The 15,509-nt window shown below is 43.5% G+C and overlaps 1 protein-coding gene across 1 annotated transcript in view; it reads right to left on the bottom strand.

Moving 5' to 3' along the window:
• Window positions 1-15,509, bottom strand: part of LOC115376396 (serine/threonine-protein kinase DCLK2-like) — a 31,763-nt gene that overhangs the window by 5,077 nt on the left and 11,177 nt on the right. Inside the window, exons 3-9 of the mRNA XM_030075951.1 lie at window positions 13,161-13,561; window positions 5,622-5,748; window positions 5,195-5,320; window positions 3,249-3,325; window positions 2,615-2,687; window positions 580-685; window positions 162-219 (exon numbers count right to left, since the gene is read on the bottom strand). Coding sequence (XP_029931811.1) covers window positions 162-219; window positions 580-685; window positions 2,615-2,687; window positions 3,249-3,325; window positions 5,195-5,320; window positions 5,622-5,748; window positions 13,161-13,561 — 968 coding nt within the window. The remainder of the gene's footprint in view (window positions 1-161; window positions 220-579; window positions 686-2,614; window positions 2,688-3,248; window positions 3,326-5,194; window positions 5,321-5,621; window positions 5,749-13,160; window positions 13,562-15,509) is intronic.

Here is a 15,509-nt window from a genome sequence, read left to right as displayed (position 1 = left end):
GTCATTATTATTTTTTTTTTATTATAATTTTAATATTGTTGATTGAATTTATAACATTTTATAACTTTGGACTCCCCTTTATTGTCTTTCTTTTTGAATTTTTGCGTTTTCATCACATTTTCTCGGTGTGTGTTTTGCCTGTGCGCGGTCGGCAGCCTTACCTTCCCGCAGCAGCGAGCTTTGTCGATGATCTTCAGCGCGAACTCCTGACCCGTCGACCTGTCAATCAAAACAAACAGCAGCAAACACATGAAGCATTTCTTTCCAAGATTAGACCGTCACTCAACGCCTCAGGAGACTAAACTATGGTTTGCATGACAGTAAAAATCAGCACGAGTTACTGTTGAAGTTAAAAGCCATCTTTACGCCGCCGCTAACAAAATAATTTGGGTCACTTTTGTGTTGGTGAAACTTTTCCCAAAACTAATATTTACTAAAAGCGTATAGACAGGATTCATTATTTTATGGCAGAATATTCCTTCTCATTAATTTCCTACACAGATGGATATATAAACTTCAGCAACAACTGAAATGAAAGTGACAATTTGTATTTTGTTTTGTTTTTTAAATGCACCTCACCTCTCCACACACTCCTTCACCACGGCGAAGTTTCCATCTCCGATGACTTTCCCGACTTTGTACTTCTCGTTGATGATGGAGGAGGAGACGCAGCGGTTCCCGTTCACTGGGAGGAGGAGAGGAGGAGTGGATCGATTTTAAACTTCTTGTACATGTTTACTGGCTCTCAGTGGGTCAAAAGAGGCCTACATCACTAAGTCTTTGTCATTTTATAGGCCCTCACAGCCTTTTAGATCCTCTGCTGCTGGTTTATTTAAATACAAACTGTCATATAAATAAGAGAATCGTCAGCGAAGCCTTTTATAACTACACACCAAAATGACTGACACTGCCTTTGTTTTATTCTTTTATTTTGTTCTTTTACATATTTTATTGCTTTTTTGCCCTCCTTTGTCTCACATTTTCAGGTCTTCTTTTGTTCCCACATATCTTACTGTTTCTACAACTTTATTCATTATTTGTTTGTTTAGTTATTCATTTATTTATTTTTGTAAATTCCTCATAAATTATTTATTTGTTCGCGACATACAGTGAAGCGCTGTTTGCCCATGTATCTGGTCCTTTCCAGACTGACGTCAGAGGTTTCTGTGGTTTTTCATTCATCTATTTCTGGCTTTTTCATGTCTCCTTTATTTATAGTTTTTGGCATAGTTTTTGGCAAAGAAAGGGTTCATTTTTATTTTGTTTTCACCTACTTTTCGTCCTGAAAAAAGTGTCATTGACGAATACTTTTGGTCAGAGTTTTGCCATCAAAATTAATACTGCAGGTGTCGACTTTCGAAACTGAGTTACTGTTTAGGATTCAAACCCACAACCTCTGAGGTATCATGCAGCTGTTCAGCTCTACAAGCCGCTGAGCTTCACTGCTTCACAAAGTTTTTGTCTGAGGTTACATCTTTGCCCGGGAGGTCAGCTTTAAAAATTCACGAGGTTACTCAGGCAGGAATGCAGAATCTCAAAGCTACGGAGTCACATTGCCTCAGAGATGTTTTTTTAAAGAGTTGTTCAGTATTTTCTTGGGCTTTTGGTTTTCAAAAGTTCCTCAAAAGCTGAGAGCAGAAGTCGAGCCAGAGCCTTGAACACCGAGCATCAAAACTATAAAGCTGTTGTGAGGCTCTTTGAGGCGCTGCTGCAGAGATGGTTTTTCAGTCTTCGCAAAAAGTTATTTCCAAGCAGAGAGAGGGAAGGGAGCCTGAAAGTTCAAACTAGAACATCAAAATAAGTGAACATGTAGAGGTCACATCGGGGTCAGGTCAGACTTTTCTCTTCAGTCTTTGTTTAAGATGTTGCCTGTCAAACTTATTTCCATCTGGTCGCCCAATCTCAACGTCCACCTGAGCTCAAAATGGTACAGATGTGAGGAACGGGAGAGCACGGGGGTTTTGTTTAATTGAAGTGAATTAGAGGAGAAGCTTTTTGGCGAGTTCGTGTCGTCGCCTCTGCCCACTGAGCCGCCGGGTTGTGGGTTGTTTCTCAGCTTGTTTTTCTCGGAGGTTTTTGATCTTTCCTCGAGGTGCCGTCTAGTACTTCAGGGGCTTCGTGTCTCTGCTGATCTCAGCAGTTTCAGCCTCTGAACTCGCTCTCTGAAAGTCTCCTGACGGCGTCTCTCAAAAACAGAAAAAAAAAAAAAAACACCCTCAGGTCGGAGCCGCGGTGGTAAATTACAACCTCAAAGGGCTTTTCAAGCAGTTTGATCCTCTGAGCTGCGGACTGAAGCTTCAGCGGCTCAGCTCGTCTGAGATCTCCAAAACACAAGCTCTCGACGGGCCAGGGTTCCAGACTTTGTAAAGGATAGGGTTCAGGATTTTCTTAACCTGACATGGAAATATTTTACTGAAACAGTTTACTAAAATATTGGCTGACAAAGAAGGAATATTCAGTTTGCCAGGATTATTGGAGGCATTTTGTGTCTTCTTGTTTTGAATTTCAGGGACATTTTATGGCATTTTTGCCCTGAACACTGATTAATTTCTCTTCCTGACACACACACCCACATTAGACACATGCCGGGATATAAAAACATGCTCACACACACCTTCAGTAGTGGCGTCATCTGGTTGCTCGGCCTCTCCGTTTACATCTGAGGAGGAAGCACGATGAGGAGAGATCTGGAGAGAGACAAGACGGGTTACATTTTTGACCTTTTTTTTGGTTAAACTTGTTTCTCCACTCTGTGGAAAATCAAACTTGAGAACACTGAAATGTCTGAAGAGGAAAATGAAAATATTCAAACTCCTTCTTTTAGTTTTGCTCACCTAAACCAGAGTTCTGATAAGCAATTTCTTTATTCTGATTTCTTATTTGTCAGAGAGCAATTTCTAATTCTTTACTTAATGATTCCTTATTGGTTACCGAGTGTCGGTTGCTTACATGTGGCTATCTGATTGGTTGCCCAGCAGTTCCTGGTGGGTCACAGAGAGGTTTCTGATTGGTTAATGTGGGTATGAGAAGAGACTTTCGTGGTTTTCAAGGAAAGAAATCATTTGTCTGGTCTCTCATCTGAATCGTATTTACAGAAACTGAATGCGGAACTGTTGGCCGAACCAAACAATCAATCAACCAACCAACCAATCAATCAAACAATCAACCAACCAATCAACAGACCGACCACCCAATCATTTGACCAATCAACCAATCAATCAATCAGTCAGTCAATCAGTTGGTCTGACCTTGAGGCTGCGTCGTGACCTGGGACTGGTGGGGGAGGGGCTTGATCTGGACGGCTTCCCTGCTGGCACCTCATTGGCTGCAGACAGAAGAGAGCAGCATTTTTATTGGTCACATTATTTCTTGCTTACAGCACGGCTACAGAGACCGTCCTGATTGACGGGTCATGGGTTCAAACCCCGACACAGCCCTGACACGGTCCTGCCTGCCCCACAGAGCCACTGAGCAAGGCAGCGAGCTCCGTGATGCTTTAAATGCACACAAGAAATCAGATTATTGCAAATCACCAGGTGATAACACGTGTTCCCTTAAACTGATGCAAATTTTAGGTTGTGGTTTGCCCTAAACCTTTAATTAGACAGGTTTTATTTGCACTCTGACTTTATATTTCCTGTGCAACGAGCATGCAGAACGGAAAGGTTTTCCTCTCTGAGCGTTGTACGGTGTGTGTTTATTGTGTTTATCCTGTCAGTTTCCTTATCCCATCTCTTTTCCTGCCTATGCGCACTCGTCAAAAGCCAATCACAAATCCAAGTTGGGCTTTCCACGGCCCAGTGATTGGGTTTCTCCAGCAGAAATCTAAGAGCCTTACGCCGGTTTCTCTCGATCGCTCACCCTGATCCTCGTTGTCGTGACTGTCGTGGCATTTCAGAAACCAGATTACTGCCCGTGTGTGGCGAATAACCCGATTAGCCGCCACAGTGCACGGAGACACGGCGACTGAGCAAGGCAGCGAGATCAGTGATGCGTTTACATGCCGCTCAGTATGTCAGGATGCTGGCTCACATCCTGACATACTGAACTGGGATCAGGTGTTAACATGCATCTTTAATGCCCTGCTCTAATGCATCACTGTACACAGATGTGCCCCTCTGCGTCTGCCGGGACAGTTTACCGTGGTGACAGAAACAAGACCCATCCTTCTCCTTCTTGAACCCCCCAAATTAAGGCCTTTTATCACAGAAATACTAGACATCATGTTTGACCCGTGATCCACAGGTCCTGTGGGTAAAGTGCGGGTTTGTTAAACTAAATAAATAAAGATGAATAAACATGGGCAGGTTTGGGACTCTCTAAAAACTTGATATTTCATCCAGGGGTGGAGCCTTACGTCTTGCATCACTGTTTGTCTTGTGTCGGCTCACATTGGGTCAATTTTTGGATAAGAAAGAAAAACTGTAACCTAACAAGCTTTTATTAATCTAGCCTTTACGTTAACCCCAACATTAACCCTACAGGATAACATTAGGGTTAAGGTAGATGATTTTTTTAAAATTTTTGTGGTCATCGATTTACGAAGATACACTCAGATTTTTGCTGCTTGTACTGCTGGCATCATGACATTATACTGGAAAATATGTCAAACTAAATAGTGTTAAAAGATTGACATTAAGATAGACTAAATTATGTCCAACAACAAAAATCTACTCAGATGGGGCTCTGATATCAGGGCAACATCTTCATTAATAGACACTCAGATCCCAAACAGACATACAAGGCAGAAATTCAGTTTCAGTGCACACAGGTGTGAGACCAAATATATGAATGATAGGAAAACATGATCAGTATATTCTTTATGCCTTCATACTTGACATGCATCAAATAAACTGATCTCATTTTCTATGTGTATCTTATTCAGTCTAATTGTCCAAAGCTTTAGAAATAAAACCAGCCCCGTTCTTTACCACAAAGCCCGACTTCTGATTTCCATCAAACCAAATTAATTCAGTATTTTTGATCTAAGGTGTGCACTTTATCCCTCCCTGTGTTATGCAGCGTTAAGCGCCATGGGTTTGTGTTTTATTCAAGTTACCTTCATGTTAAACGATTGCAGACATACAAATAATCGTCATCAGCAAACATGATTTTCTTTACGGTTATTGACTGTGTGTTATTCTCAATTCTCATTTTTAGATACTGATTCCCTTGTGGTTCACTCAGTCCACACCTGGGCCAGGTGACTTGGTTCTGGGCGGAGTCTTGGGCGGAGTCTTGGAGGCAGAGGCGCCACTGGGAGTCTTGGGAGTTGTGGCTTTCTGGGACGTGGCCGAGCGAGACGCCTTCACCCTGCACTCTACAGAGAGAGAGAGGGGGACATAAACACATCATTGTTACGTGTGTGTGTGTGTGTGTGTGTGTGATCTCAGTAGATTAATCTGTAAATCAGTCTGTCAGCAAATTGGTGAAGCAGCTGATCAGTTAAAAGAATCAGTCAGTCAGCAGGTTGATTTTATAACCTGTCAGTCAGTAAGAGAAGAAATCAGCCCGCCAATCAATAAGTCATTAACTAGGTCAGGCAAGAGATCAATCACTCTGTCACCCAACAGTCCAACAGTCTGTGTGTGTGTGTGTGTGTGTGTGTGTGTGTCTCTCACCGGTGACAAAGGCCGGCGTCTTGCTGCTGTGTGTGAGCACAAAGTCGTCCTGAGCGTAGCGGAACTTCTCCGGGCCGCACGCCATGAAGACGTCGTCATCGCCGAAGAAATCCTGCAGACAGGTCAGCTGCTCGCACACACACACACACGCACACACACACACACACACACACACACACACGGAAAATAAGAGAAAGAGAGAAATGTACAAACAAAGTTAAAAAAAAAAAAAGGTGACTACTGAATGCTGAAGGGGTGTTTGTGTATGTATTTGTGTGTGTGAGCGTGAGTGTGTGTGGGAGTGTGTGTGTGTGTGTCTGACTAAGCAGACGGCGGCCCGGAATATTCTAATCACATTTGCTGCTGGCAGCCCTTCAGCGGGATCCGACAGACACACACACACACACACACACACACACACACACACACACACACACGCTGAGCTGTCTAAGAACTGTCTTGAGGATTAAATACAAATTGTACATCAAAATGTCCCAGATTCACTGAGAGAGGCAGCAAATAACGGAGAGAGAGAGAGAGAGGGAGAGAGAGAGAGAGAGAGAGAGAGAGAGAGAGAAGCCAAAAAGAGAGAGAGAGACAGGAAATGTGAAACGGAGACAAACGGGGGAAAGACGAGAGAGAGAGAGAGAGAGAGAGAGAGCAGATTAATGGAGGGAGTGGACAGGTGAGGACAGGTGGATCAGCGGAGGTGCAGGAGGAGGAAGAGGAAGAGGAGGAGGAGGAGGGATTAAACTGACAGCTGGGCTTGTTTGTCACACGACTGGAGAGACTGTGTGTGTGTGTGTGTGTGTGTGTGTGTGTGTGTGTGTGTGTGTGTGAGGGCTGGGTGTTGGCGAGGCCTTTTACAACACAACACGTATCAGGATACACGGCGATATTCAGCAGAACTGACCAAACATGTATAAACAGCTTAAAGGGACATTCCGCTGATTTTTTTTTTTTTTTTTTTTTTTTTTTTTTTTTTTAGTGTTTGGCCACATTTTACATCTCAGGACTAAAGACTTCACAGCTTTACGGCTCTCTAACTTTATTTTTTCCTCCCGAGGACAACATGTGCTCCTGAATTTAAAAGATTTAAAAGTGAAAATGTTGTTTATTAATGAACTTAAGAATTGTAAACATTCATTTGCTCCTTCCTCTATGTGTAAACGATGCTGCTTGAGACTGAAGGCAGCATGCAGTAAATAGTTTCAGGGTGTGTGTGTGTGTGTGTGTGTGTGTGTGTGTGTGTGTGTGTGTGTGTGTGTGTGTGTGTGGATGTGTGTGTGTGTGTGTGTCTGGAAGGTGACAGTGGTAACTGCACTGTGATGCTTCCTGTGTTTACTGAGAGCGAAACTGCTGCTGTAACCCTGATGGACAGAGAGAGAGAGAGGGAGAGAGAGAGAGAGAGAGAGGGAGCGGGAGAGAGAGAGAGAGAGAAGGAGAGAGAAAAGAGAAAGCTAACATGGAATGCTAATGATGTACAGTTGCTAGGGAGAAACTGGTGGTTTATAGAACACACACACACACACACACACACACACACACACTGTTCTTTATACACCTCATACACTCCTCTCTCTCTCTCTTTTTTCCATATTAAGCCAAACTCTCTCTCTCTCTCTCTCTCTCTCTCTCTCTCTCTCTCTCTCTCTCTCTCTCCCTCCATTTCTCCCTTTCTCTGCCTCTCTCTGTCTGTCCAATCAGATTGCAGCAGAGGTTTGATTGACAGGTCCGGATCAGTGCCGTCTGTCCTGAATAAAACTTTTAAGGACTTCTGATCCCCCTCTCCTCTCCTCTCCTCCTCCTCCTCCTCTTCCTCCCCCTCTCCTCCCCTTTTTTTCAGCTGCAGGAGCTGCACAGCATACAAATCACCCTCCTCCTCCTCCTCTTCCTCCTCTTTCCTCTCCTCCTCCTCCCTCCCTTCAATTCCCTCGACCTCTCCTCCTCCTCCTCCTTTCTTCTCTTACATCCTCTACCTCTCTCCTCTTTTCTTCCACAACTCATTTCCTCCTCCTCTCCTTCCTGCTGTATTTGAACAGTCAGTCGAGACCTTCCTCCTCCTCCTCCCTTCATCGTTTCCTCTCAGTTTGCCCTCTATTTTACCTCTCACTCCTCCTGCGCCCTCCTCTCTCTCTCTCTCTCCTTTGCTTTTCCATCTCTCTCTTTATCTTTGTGTGTGTGTATGTTTGTGTGTGTGTGTGTGTGTGTGTGTGTGTGTGTGTGTGTGTGTGTTGCCTCTCAACGCCTCCGGATCTGCACAGCATGTGTGTGAATGTGTGTGTGTGTGTGTGTGTGTGTGTGTGTGTGTGTGTGTGTGTGTGTGTGTGTGTGTGTGTGTGTGTGTGTGTGAGTATGGAGGGGAGGATTGGGTTGTAACTGGACGAGTGGTTGCCATGGTAACCACACTGCAGACTGTGCGTGTGTGTGTGTGCGAGACGGGGTTTTCTAGCCTGCTGCTTGAAGTGGCTGCACAAACTGAAAGGACAGAGGGAGAGGGCACACACACACACACACACACACACACACAGTCTGCCTTGTTTCATTCAAAATAACTGAGTTTGAAAAGAGTGAGCGAGTCTGAGTGGAGGGTGCAGCGGCCGAGAGAGAGAGAGAGAGACAGAGAGAGAGAGAGAGAGAGTCTAAAAACAGACATTAAAAGGATAACTGTTATTAAAGCAGCAGCAGCAGCAGTTGTACACTTTTTTCTTCTCTAATAATTATAATTAAAACAGTTAAAAAAAAAAAAAGAGCCAGCCACAATATAAAAAACCTGAGATGAGAATAAAAGCTTTAAATATTATTTCTATATTTTTCCTGATGAAATTAAATATATTTTGATCACATAGTAAAAGAAATGAGTCCTGTGCGTCATATTACATATTATTTCATTTGATTCCCGTGAGGTTTCACATAATTTCACATGTATATTTAAAATGAAACTCCAAGAAAATGACCATAAAATTACTACCCCACTTTCAAAAATAGAAAAAGAAATTTACAAGAAAAACAAGAAGATAAAATTGCCACAGAAATAAAATATACATACAAAAAATACCAAGAAAAATAATAGAAAAAAATGAAGAAAATAATCAGAATAGTGGCAAAAACAGAAAGGAAATTACCATAAAATTAGCGATAAAAAATATCAGAAGAATAGCAAAAATAAATAATAAATAATAGTAAAATGATATGGGCTACTTAAAATGAAATTACCATAAAATTATCCCAAATCCACTTTGAAAAAAAATTACAAGAATAAAAGAGGCTATTAAAAAAAAAAAAAGAAAGAAATAAAGTGAGTTTTGCACCCAAGCCATAGGGGCCTCTATAACTCTGCCCTCCTCATCTTCATCTTCATCACTGCTGCTTCGTTCAAACCCATAAAACGTTATGACACTGACACTCCGCTGCTATGTGGAAAAGATGTTTTTTTTTTGTTTTTTTTTTAAACTTTGAGGCTGCTTCAGGGGAGATTTAAGGGAAACTTTAAGGGGTTATTAACTAGAAAGACGCTTTAACAGACAGTAATGACAGTGGAGGACAGACAGACAGACAGACAGGTGTTTGGTTTGTGTGTATCTAATCCACTGTACCATTCTAGACTGTCAGCATTCATTGTCTGTGACCCAACACACACACACACACACACACACACTGCAGTGTTGTTTTTGTCAGTCGACCTGGTGTTTCCACATTCTTCACATTCAGCAAAACAAGCCGAGCTGTGCCAGCGCTCACTGTGTGTATGAGTGTGTGTGTGTGTGTGTGTGTGTGTGGGCACGTTGTTTTGTGGAACGATCATCTCTCATTGCCGGCCAATGAGGGCACGGCGAGGTCATTTGTTCCTGAAAAACAAACAACCTGCTGCTTCACATCCAATCAGATCGCTGCACTGAAGGAGCGGTTGATGATGTCACTGAGCAGTGTGTGTGTGTGTGTGTGTGTGTGTGTGTGTGTGTGTGTGTGTGTGTGTCTGTGTGTCTCTGCCACGTGTTGCTAATCATTATCATTACTGGGTGATTATGGGCAATTTGTTACATTGTTAGCTCACATGTAAAGAGATACATTGTTTCGTTTGCTCGCGTGGTTGCTGGACCAACTCGTGATGCTGTGAGAGCGGTAACCATGACGACTAACGAGAACGGCGGCCTGCGTCATGTGATGTGGGGTTTGTCCTGAGTCTCCGTGCAGCTCAAACGGCCACGATGACAAACTGTCCTGTATTTCTTCTACATGTCACTCATACACAGTCGCTTTTCTCTGAGCAGATTAAGTGTCTCCACCTTGTGGTAAAAAAATCATTACTGCAGACAAACGCTCAGCTAACTTTTCTATATGATGTCACTTTACAGTTTTTCAGGGAAAAAATTTGATTTGAGTTGAGGTTAGAAGCTGAACATCAGTGTGGCCGCATTTGTTTCCCCAGTTACATTTTTCTCTGCCATGGATACTAGCGCCAGCCGTTTCTATGGTTACAGTTCTGTTACAGTGTAGCCATGGATTCTAGTGCCAGCTGTTTCTATGGTTACAGTTCTGTTACAGTGTAGCCATGGATACTAGCGTCGGCCGTTTCTATGGTTACACTTCCGTAACAGTGTAGCCATGGATACGAGCGCCAGCCGTTTCTATGGTTACAGTTCCATTACAGTGTAGCCATGGATTCTAGTGCCAGCCGTTTCTATGGTTACAGTTCCGTTACAGTGTAGCCATGGATTCTAGTGCCAGCCGTTTCTATGGTTACAGTTCTTTTACAGTGTAGCCATGGATACTAGCGCAGGCTGTTTCTATGGTTACAGTTCCGTTACAGTGTAGCCATTGATACTAGCGCCGGCCATTTATGTGGTTACACTTCCGTTACAGTGTAACCATGGATACTAGCGCCAGCCGCTTCTATGGTTACACTTCTGTTACAGTGTAGCCATGGATGCTTGCGTCAGCCGTTTCTATGGTCACTGTTAGGCTGCAATAGAGCAGGGATGCTAGTGCCAGCCGTCTCTATGGTTACAGTACTTTTTACAGCGTAGCAACTGATGTTAGCCCCAGCTGTTTCTGTGGTTATGGCTCTGTTGCGGTGTAGCCATGGACGCTAGCTCTAGCCATTTCCATAGTTACAGTTCCTTTTACAGCGTAGGCATGGATGCTAGCTTCAGCCGTTGCTATGGTTACTGTTCTGTGGCAGTAAAGCATGGATGCTAGTGCCAGCCATTTCTATGGTTACAGTTCTTTCAAAGCGTAGCCATTGACGTTAGCTCCAGCTGTTTCTATGGTTACAGTTTGTTTGCAGTACAGCATGGATGCTAGCTCCAGCCGTTTCCATGGTTACAGTTCTGTTAGACACTGGCTACATTCAGTTTTATTGTTGTTAAAGATCGATCTCAGGCGGTCGGTGTCGTCCACTTCTGATGTAACGGAGGTTTGTGTTTCCAGCTGCTTCGGGCTCTTTTTCTACTCAGACCAGAGTGAAAACCAAGAGGAAACATTAAATATTTGTAATTTTATGGGATGAAAGCCACCGACGTCACAGACAGAGAGTTCTGGCACAAAACCTGAGCCAGAGCTTCAGCGGCTTTAATCTGAAAGTGCTGCTGTCAGTATCAGCCGTGAAAAGCTTGTGTTCGTCAAATAATAGCATACTGCAGGTGTATACATATATTGTACTGAATGTTTGTGGGTTGGCTCTCTGTGTATGTGTGTGTGTGTGTGTGTGTGTGTGCTCTGGATGTATTGAAAGCTTCCACACACACATCGACACACCCTTACAAGCCCCCTCTCTCTCCCTCTCTCATTCTGTCTCTGTGCTTTTCCTCAGATCTCCCTCGTCATTGTGTCCCAGCCGCCGCTCTTATCTGTAACTCCGACTTCAAAGTGATTCAGTAAAAATAGCCCAGGCGGTAAAATGTGTGATAAGTTTAAATCCACATCCTAAACTGAATAGGCCCGCTCGAGGAAGACGTCAGGCAGGATCACGGCGTCTTCAGAGTCTGTTCAGCACGACGAGGGAAAGGCAGGCGGCGAGCGAAAAACTCAACTTAAGCCGACTGTCTCGCTCCCGAGGCTTCGTGAAAGAACCGAACGTTAAAGCGCCGAAAACACTGACTCTGCTCACGGTTCCAGCACGGCGGCTTAAAGCGGACCATCTTAAGCTCAGTGTCAAACAGCCAAACAGCAAAAGAGATAGTGAAAAGTTTTCAGGGTTGTGTGTTTCCACATGGAAAAGTTCCCTGCAACTCTACAGCGACATTCAACGATATGACTTTCAACCCTGCCGATGGATTCATCACAAGCTTTATTCAAGCCCACAGAGCTTTTATTTTTTAACTCTAGTGGAGATCCCGAGGTTTCCAAAGACCCCAAACATGTCCTACTGAGTTCCAGGGAAATGCATCTGGGCTTTGGGCGGGCAACAAAGCAACAGGCGACAAGTTATTTTCAATGGAAGCCGGAGACATGAAGCTACAAACACACGTCTGACATTTGTCGCTGCGTAAGGAGCTACAAAAAAAGAAAAGTTGAGCTCACATGAGCAGTACGGACAAGAATAAGCCAATCAGCTATTTTTCTTCTCTAAAATTGTAATACCTAATGCTGAAAATGGAGGAAAACCTCATTCTTGATGTCAACTAGTTTCCCGTTTCCTGATTCAGTTTCCTACTACAGCTTGGCCAAGGGTGGCAGTAGATAAGTCGTATTTGTTCGCTAAAACCTGTCCACATAGAGCTGAATCAAGAGGACTTGTTTGCAGATTCTTGAAGACGTTTTTCTTCTAATCTCGAAGCTTCTTCAGCTCAGACAGACCGGTGGGGAGTCCCAGGTGTTTGACCTGTGTCGGGACATTGTCCAGGTCGTGCTCCTCCCTGTTGGGACGACCATCTTCAGTATCATCCCACCAGTCCGTCAGAACTGAAGAAGCTTCTTGAACGAGAAGAGAAACGTCTTTGAGAATCTACAAACAAGTCTGTTTGACCTCGATTCAACTCTGTATGGAGAACCACCATGACCTGAAGCTCCACAGACATTTTACTAAAACTATTACATGTTAGCTAGCTTTAGGGGTCGTATACTTGGAAGCACATGATGACATTAATTACATCAACAGACATTTAATGGGAAACTCTGCAACAGTGTTCATAGCTTTGTCATCCATCTTGTGAACACAATATGGATGTGTTTGTCCTACAATATGGAAAAAGATATTGTTTCTAACTTTGAAGCTACTTAAGTGCAGAGTTTAAAGAGTTAATCGCTGGCTTTACAGTTTACAATCACTATTCTAGGCCACACTGATTGGAAGCATGTCCGCATTTGTCTGATTTCCACTTAAAAGTACTTTTTAGAAACTCTCCACTACCTCGTTGTAGTCAGGTTTAGGATCAAGAACCAAAGTGCAAAGGCGGATTAGGATCCTTCATGTTTGCACAGCTGATCCTGAGTTGGACTGCAGTTCCCCTTCATGGCAGGACTGCAAACACAAGCAGGCCAAGTCTTTGTGTTAAATTTTGCTTTTGAGTTGCGGGGGTTTGTCAGAGAGCGTCTTACCTGCTTTCCGTCCAGCGTGTACAGCCTCTTCACCGCCCCGGAGTCCAGCTTGATCGCCTCGGTGATGTCGGCCAGCACTTGCTCGAAGGAGTGAGCGGTCTTCTTGTTAAGCAGGATCCTCACCGCCTTGCGGGGCTTCACGCCGCTCCGGATCACCGTCACCAGCTTGGGCTTGATGAAGTCTTTGCTCTCCCTGCCCTCCCGGCCTTCGGGACGCTCCCTGGACGCGGTGGCGTTCCCCGTGGCAGCTGAGGACCCGGCGGGCGCCGCGGAGGAGCGGGCCGCAGCCGACCCCACCACGGCGGTGCCGGCACTCGCTCCAGGCTTCCAGCTCGGGTTGGAGATCTTGGTATAGTCGACCTTGCGGTACGGCTCGTTGGAGGCGCAGACGTAGCTCTCACCTGAGGTTAGGGAGGAACCAGAGGAGAGGGAAATGTTAAGCTGCAAATCCAAGTACAACCCAACACAACTGCTTTACGTTCTCAGAAACACAAAGAACTCTACAGGAGGCCAAGAGGTGCAAAAACTACCGATGCTGATTCACTCAAAAGTGACACAAAAAAAAAGCACAAAACCTAAAAAAAATCACCAGGATCTGTCCCGGTCTTCCGAACATCCCTGCTTTCATCCTCACTTCACTCCTTAACATCACCATTTTCCTAACCTCAGCACTATCTATACCTGGCAGTACCTAATTAATAAAATAAGGCACAAGTTCTGTCACTGGGAAAATACATGGTTTATTATAAAAACTTGCAAAAGTCCCCAACCTCAAGTCTTCACTACAGCATTTATATCTTTAAGTCGGGACCGTCTTGTTTCTGTTTTATTGTTTTATTGTTGTCTCTACTGTTAGACCCCAGGTATTTGTGTATTTACTTTCGACTCTGGCTGCAAACCAAATTTCCCCTCATGCGACAATGAAAATATGAACTTGGATTCGAGGTAGAAAAATGAGGAAAATCCACCAAAGCTGGGATGATTCGTCACCATTCGTTTCTTTAAAGGTGCGCCGTGGTTTAGACTCAGCTGGCAAAAATTGTGGAATAAGCCTTTAATCTGATTAGAGTTTTCATCAACAGCCCAATATATTAGTCCATATTTTTTGTCAGTCGAGTCTAAACAGTCATCAGTAGGGAATGAATGTAGGCACAGGAGGGTCCTCAAAAGTCACGAAATACAAGCTGTGTGTGTGTGTGTGTGTGTGTGTGTGTGTGTGTGTAAATAGAGTGAAGGTGACAGTAGATGTCAGTTTAACTCCCATCATCTTCTCCCTCCGAGCCGTACAGTCGACCCCTCAGACTGTCTGGTGCTGCTGGTGACACTGTACTGAGTGTCACACACACACACAAACACCACTTACTGTACCTTTACCGCATTTTTAAAGGGACAATGCACTGATTTTGAAATGTTTTGTAGTATCCACCACGCATCATATGCACATTTTCTTTTGGACGACAACATTTGTGAAACTGCTTTTAAACCTCGTTTGAGTGGATTAAAGTGGTTTCTTTTAAAGACAGCTAGCCGGGGGGATATCTACACAATGGCAGTTAGCACTGGGGCCATGCACACAGAATCCAGCACAGCAACAAAGAACAAGAAGAGGAGGAGAGAGCATCACTACTGACCTACATATCACCTAGGGGGTGAATAAAATAATATAAAACGTTTCAAAATAGGTGCACTACCCCTTTAAGTGATTATAGTACACGTGTATGTGTGCGTGCTTCAGGGATTTATTTCAATGGTGTAAAAATGATTTCTAATATCTGATAAACAACAAGGGCTGCAACTATTGATTATTTTTATTATGAATTAACGTATCATTTGTTTGATAGATTAAGCAATAAGCAATAATTGATGAATAATTAAGTGAATAAAGTGTGAAAAATAAACCAAAAGTCTGATGGGAAATGATCGGTGGCATCTTGAAATGATTTCCTCCGTCTGACCTCAATCCAAAAACAGTAATAAGTATTAAATTAAGTATTAATTTTATTAAGATATGAAAAGGACGATGATCTTAGCATCTTAGTGAAGCTGGAATCCAGACAATGTTTTCAACTTTTACTTGATAAATAATCAAAAATTGTTCATCGATTACCCAAATTATGAACAAGAAATGTCACATGTGAAATATGCCTTTTCACATGTGAAAATGTGAACACACACACACACACACACACACACACACACACACACACAGGACTGAACACACAGCCTGACCATGGGGAATAGATTCTGTTTATTTCTTGGTGCTTTAACGTCAAAATAAAATAAAATAAAACAAAATAAAAAGTTGCCCGGTCAAACTGTGTCTGCTGCAGTTTGGCTTCCGCTTGACAT

Source organism: Myripristis murdjan, chromosome 18, assembly GCF_902150065.1.
Source record: "Myripristis murdjan chromosome 18, fMyrMur1.1, whole genome shotgun sequence".
Lineage (NCBI taxonomy): Eukaryota > Metazoa > Chordata > Actinopteri > Holocentriformes > Holocentridae > Myripristis > Myripristis murdjan.
This window is presented reverse-complemented; position numbering and strand designations above follow the sequence as displayed.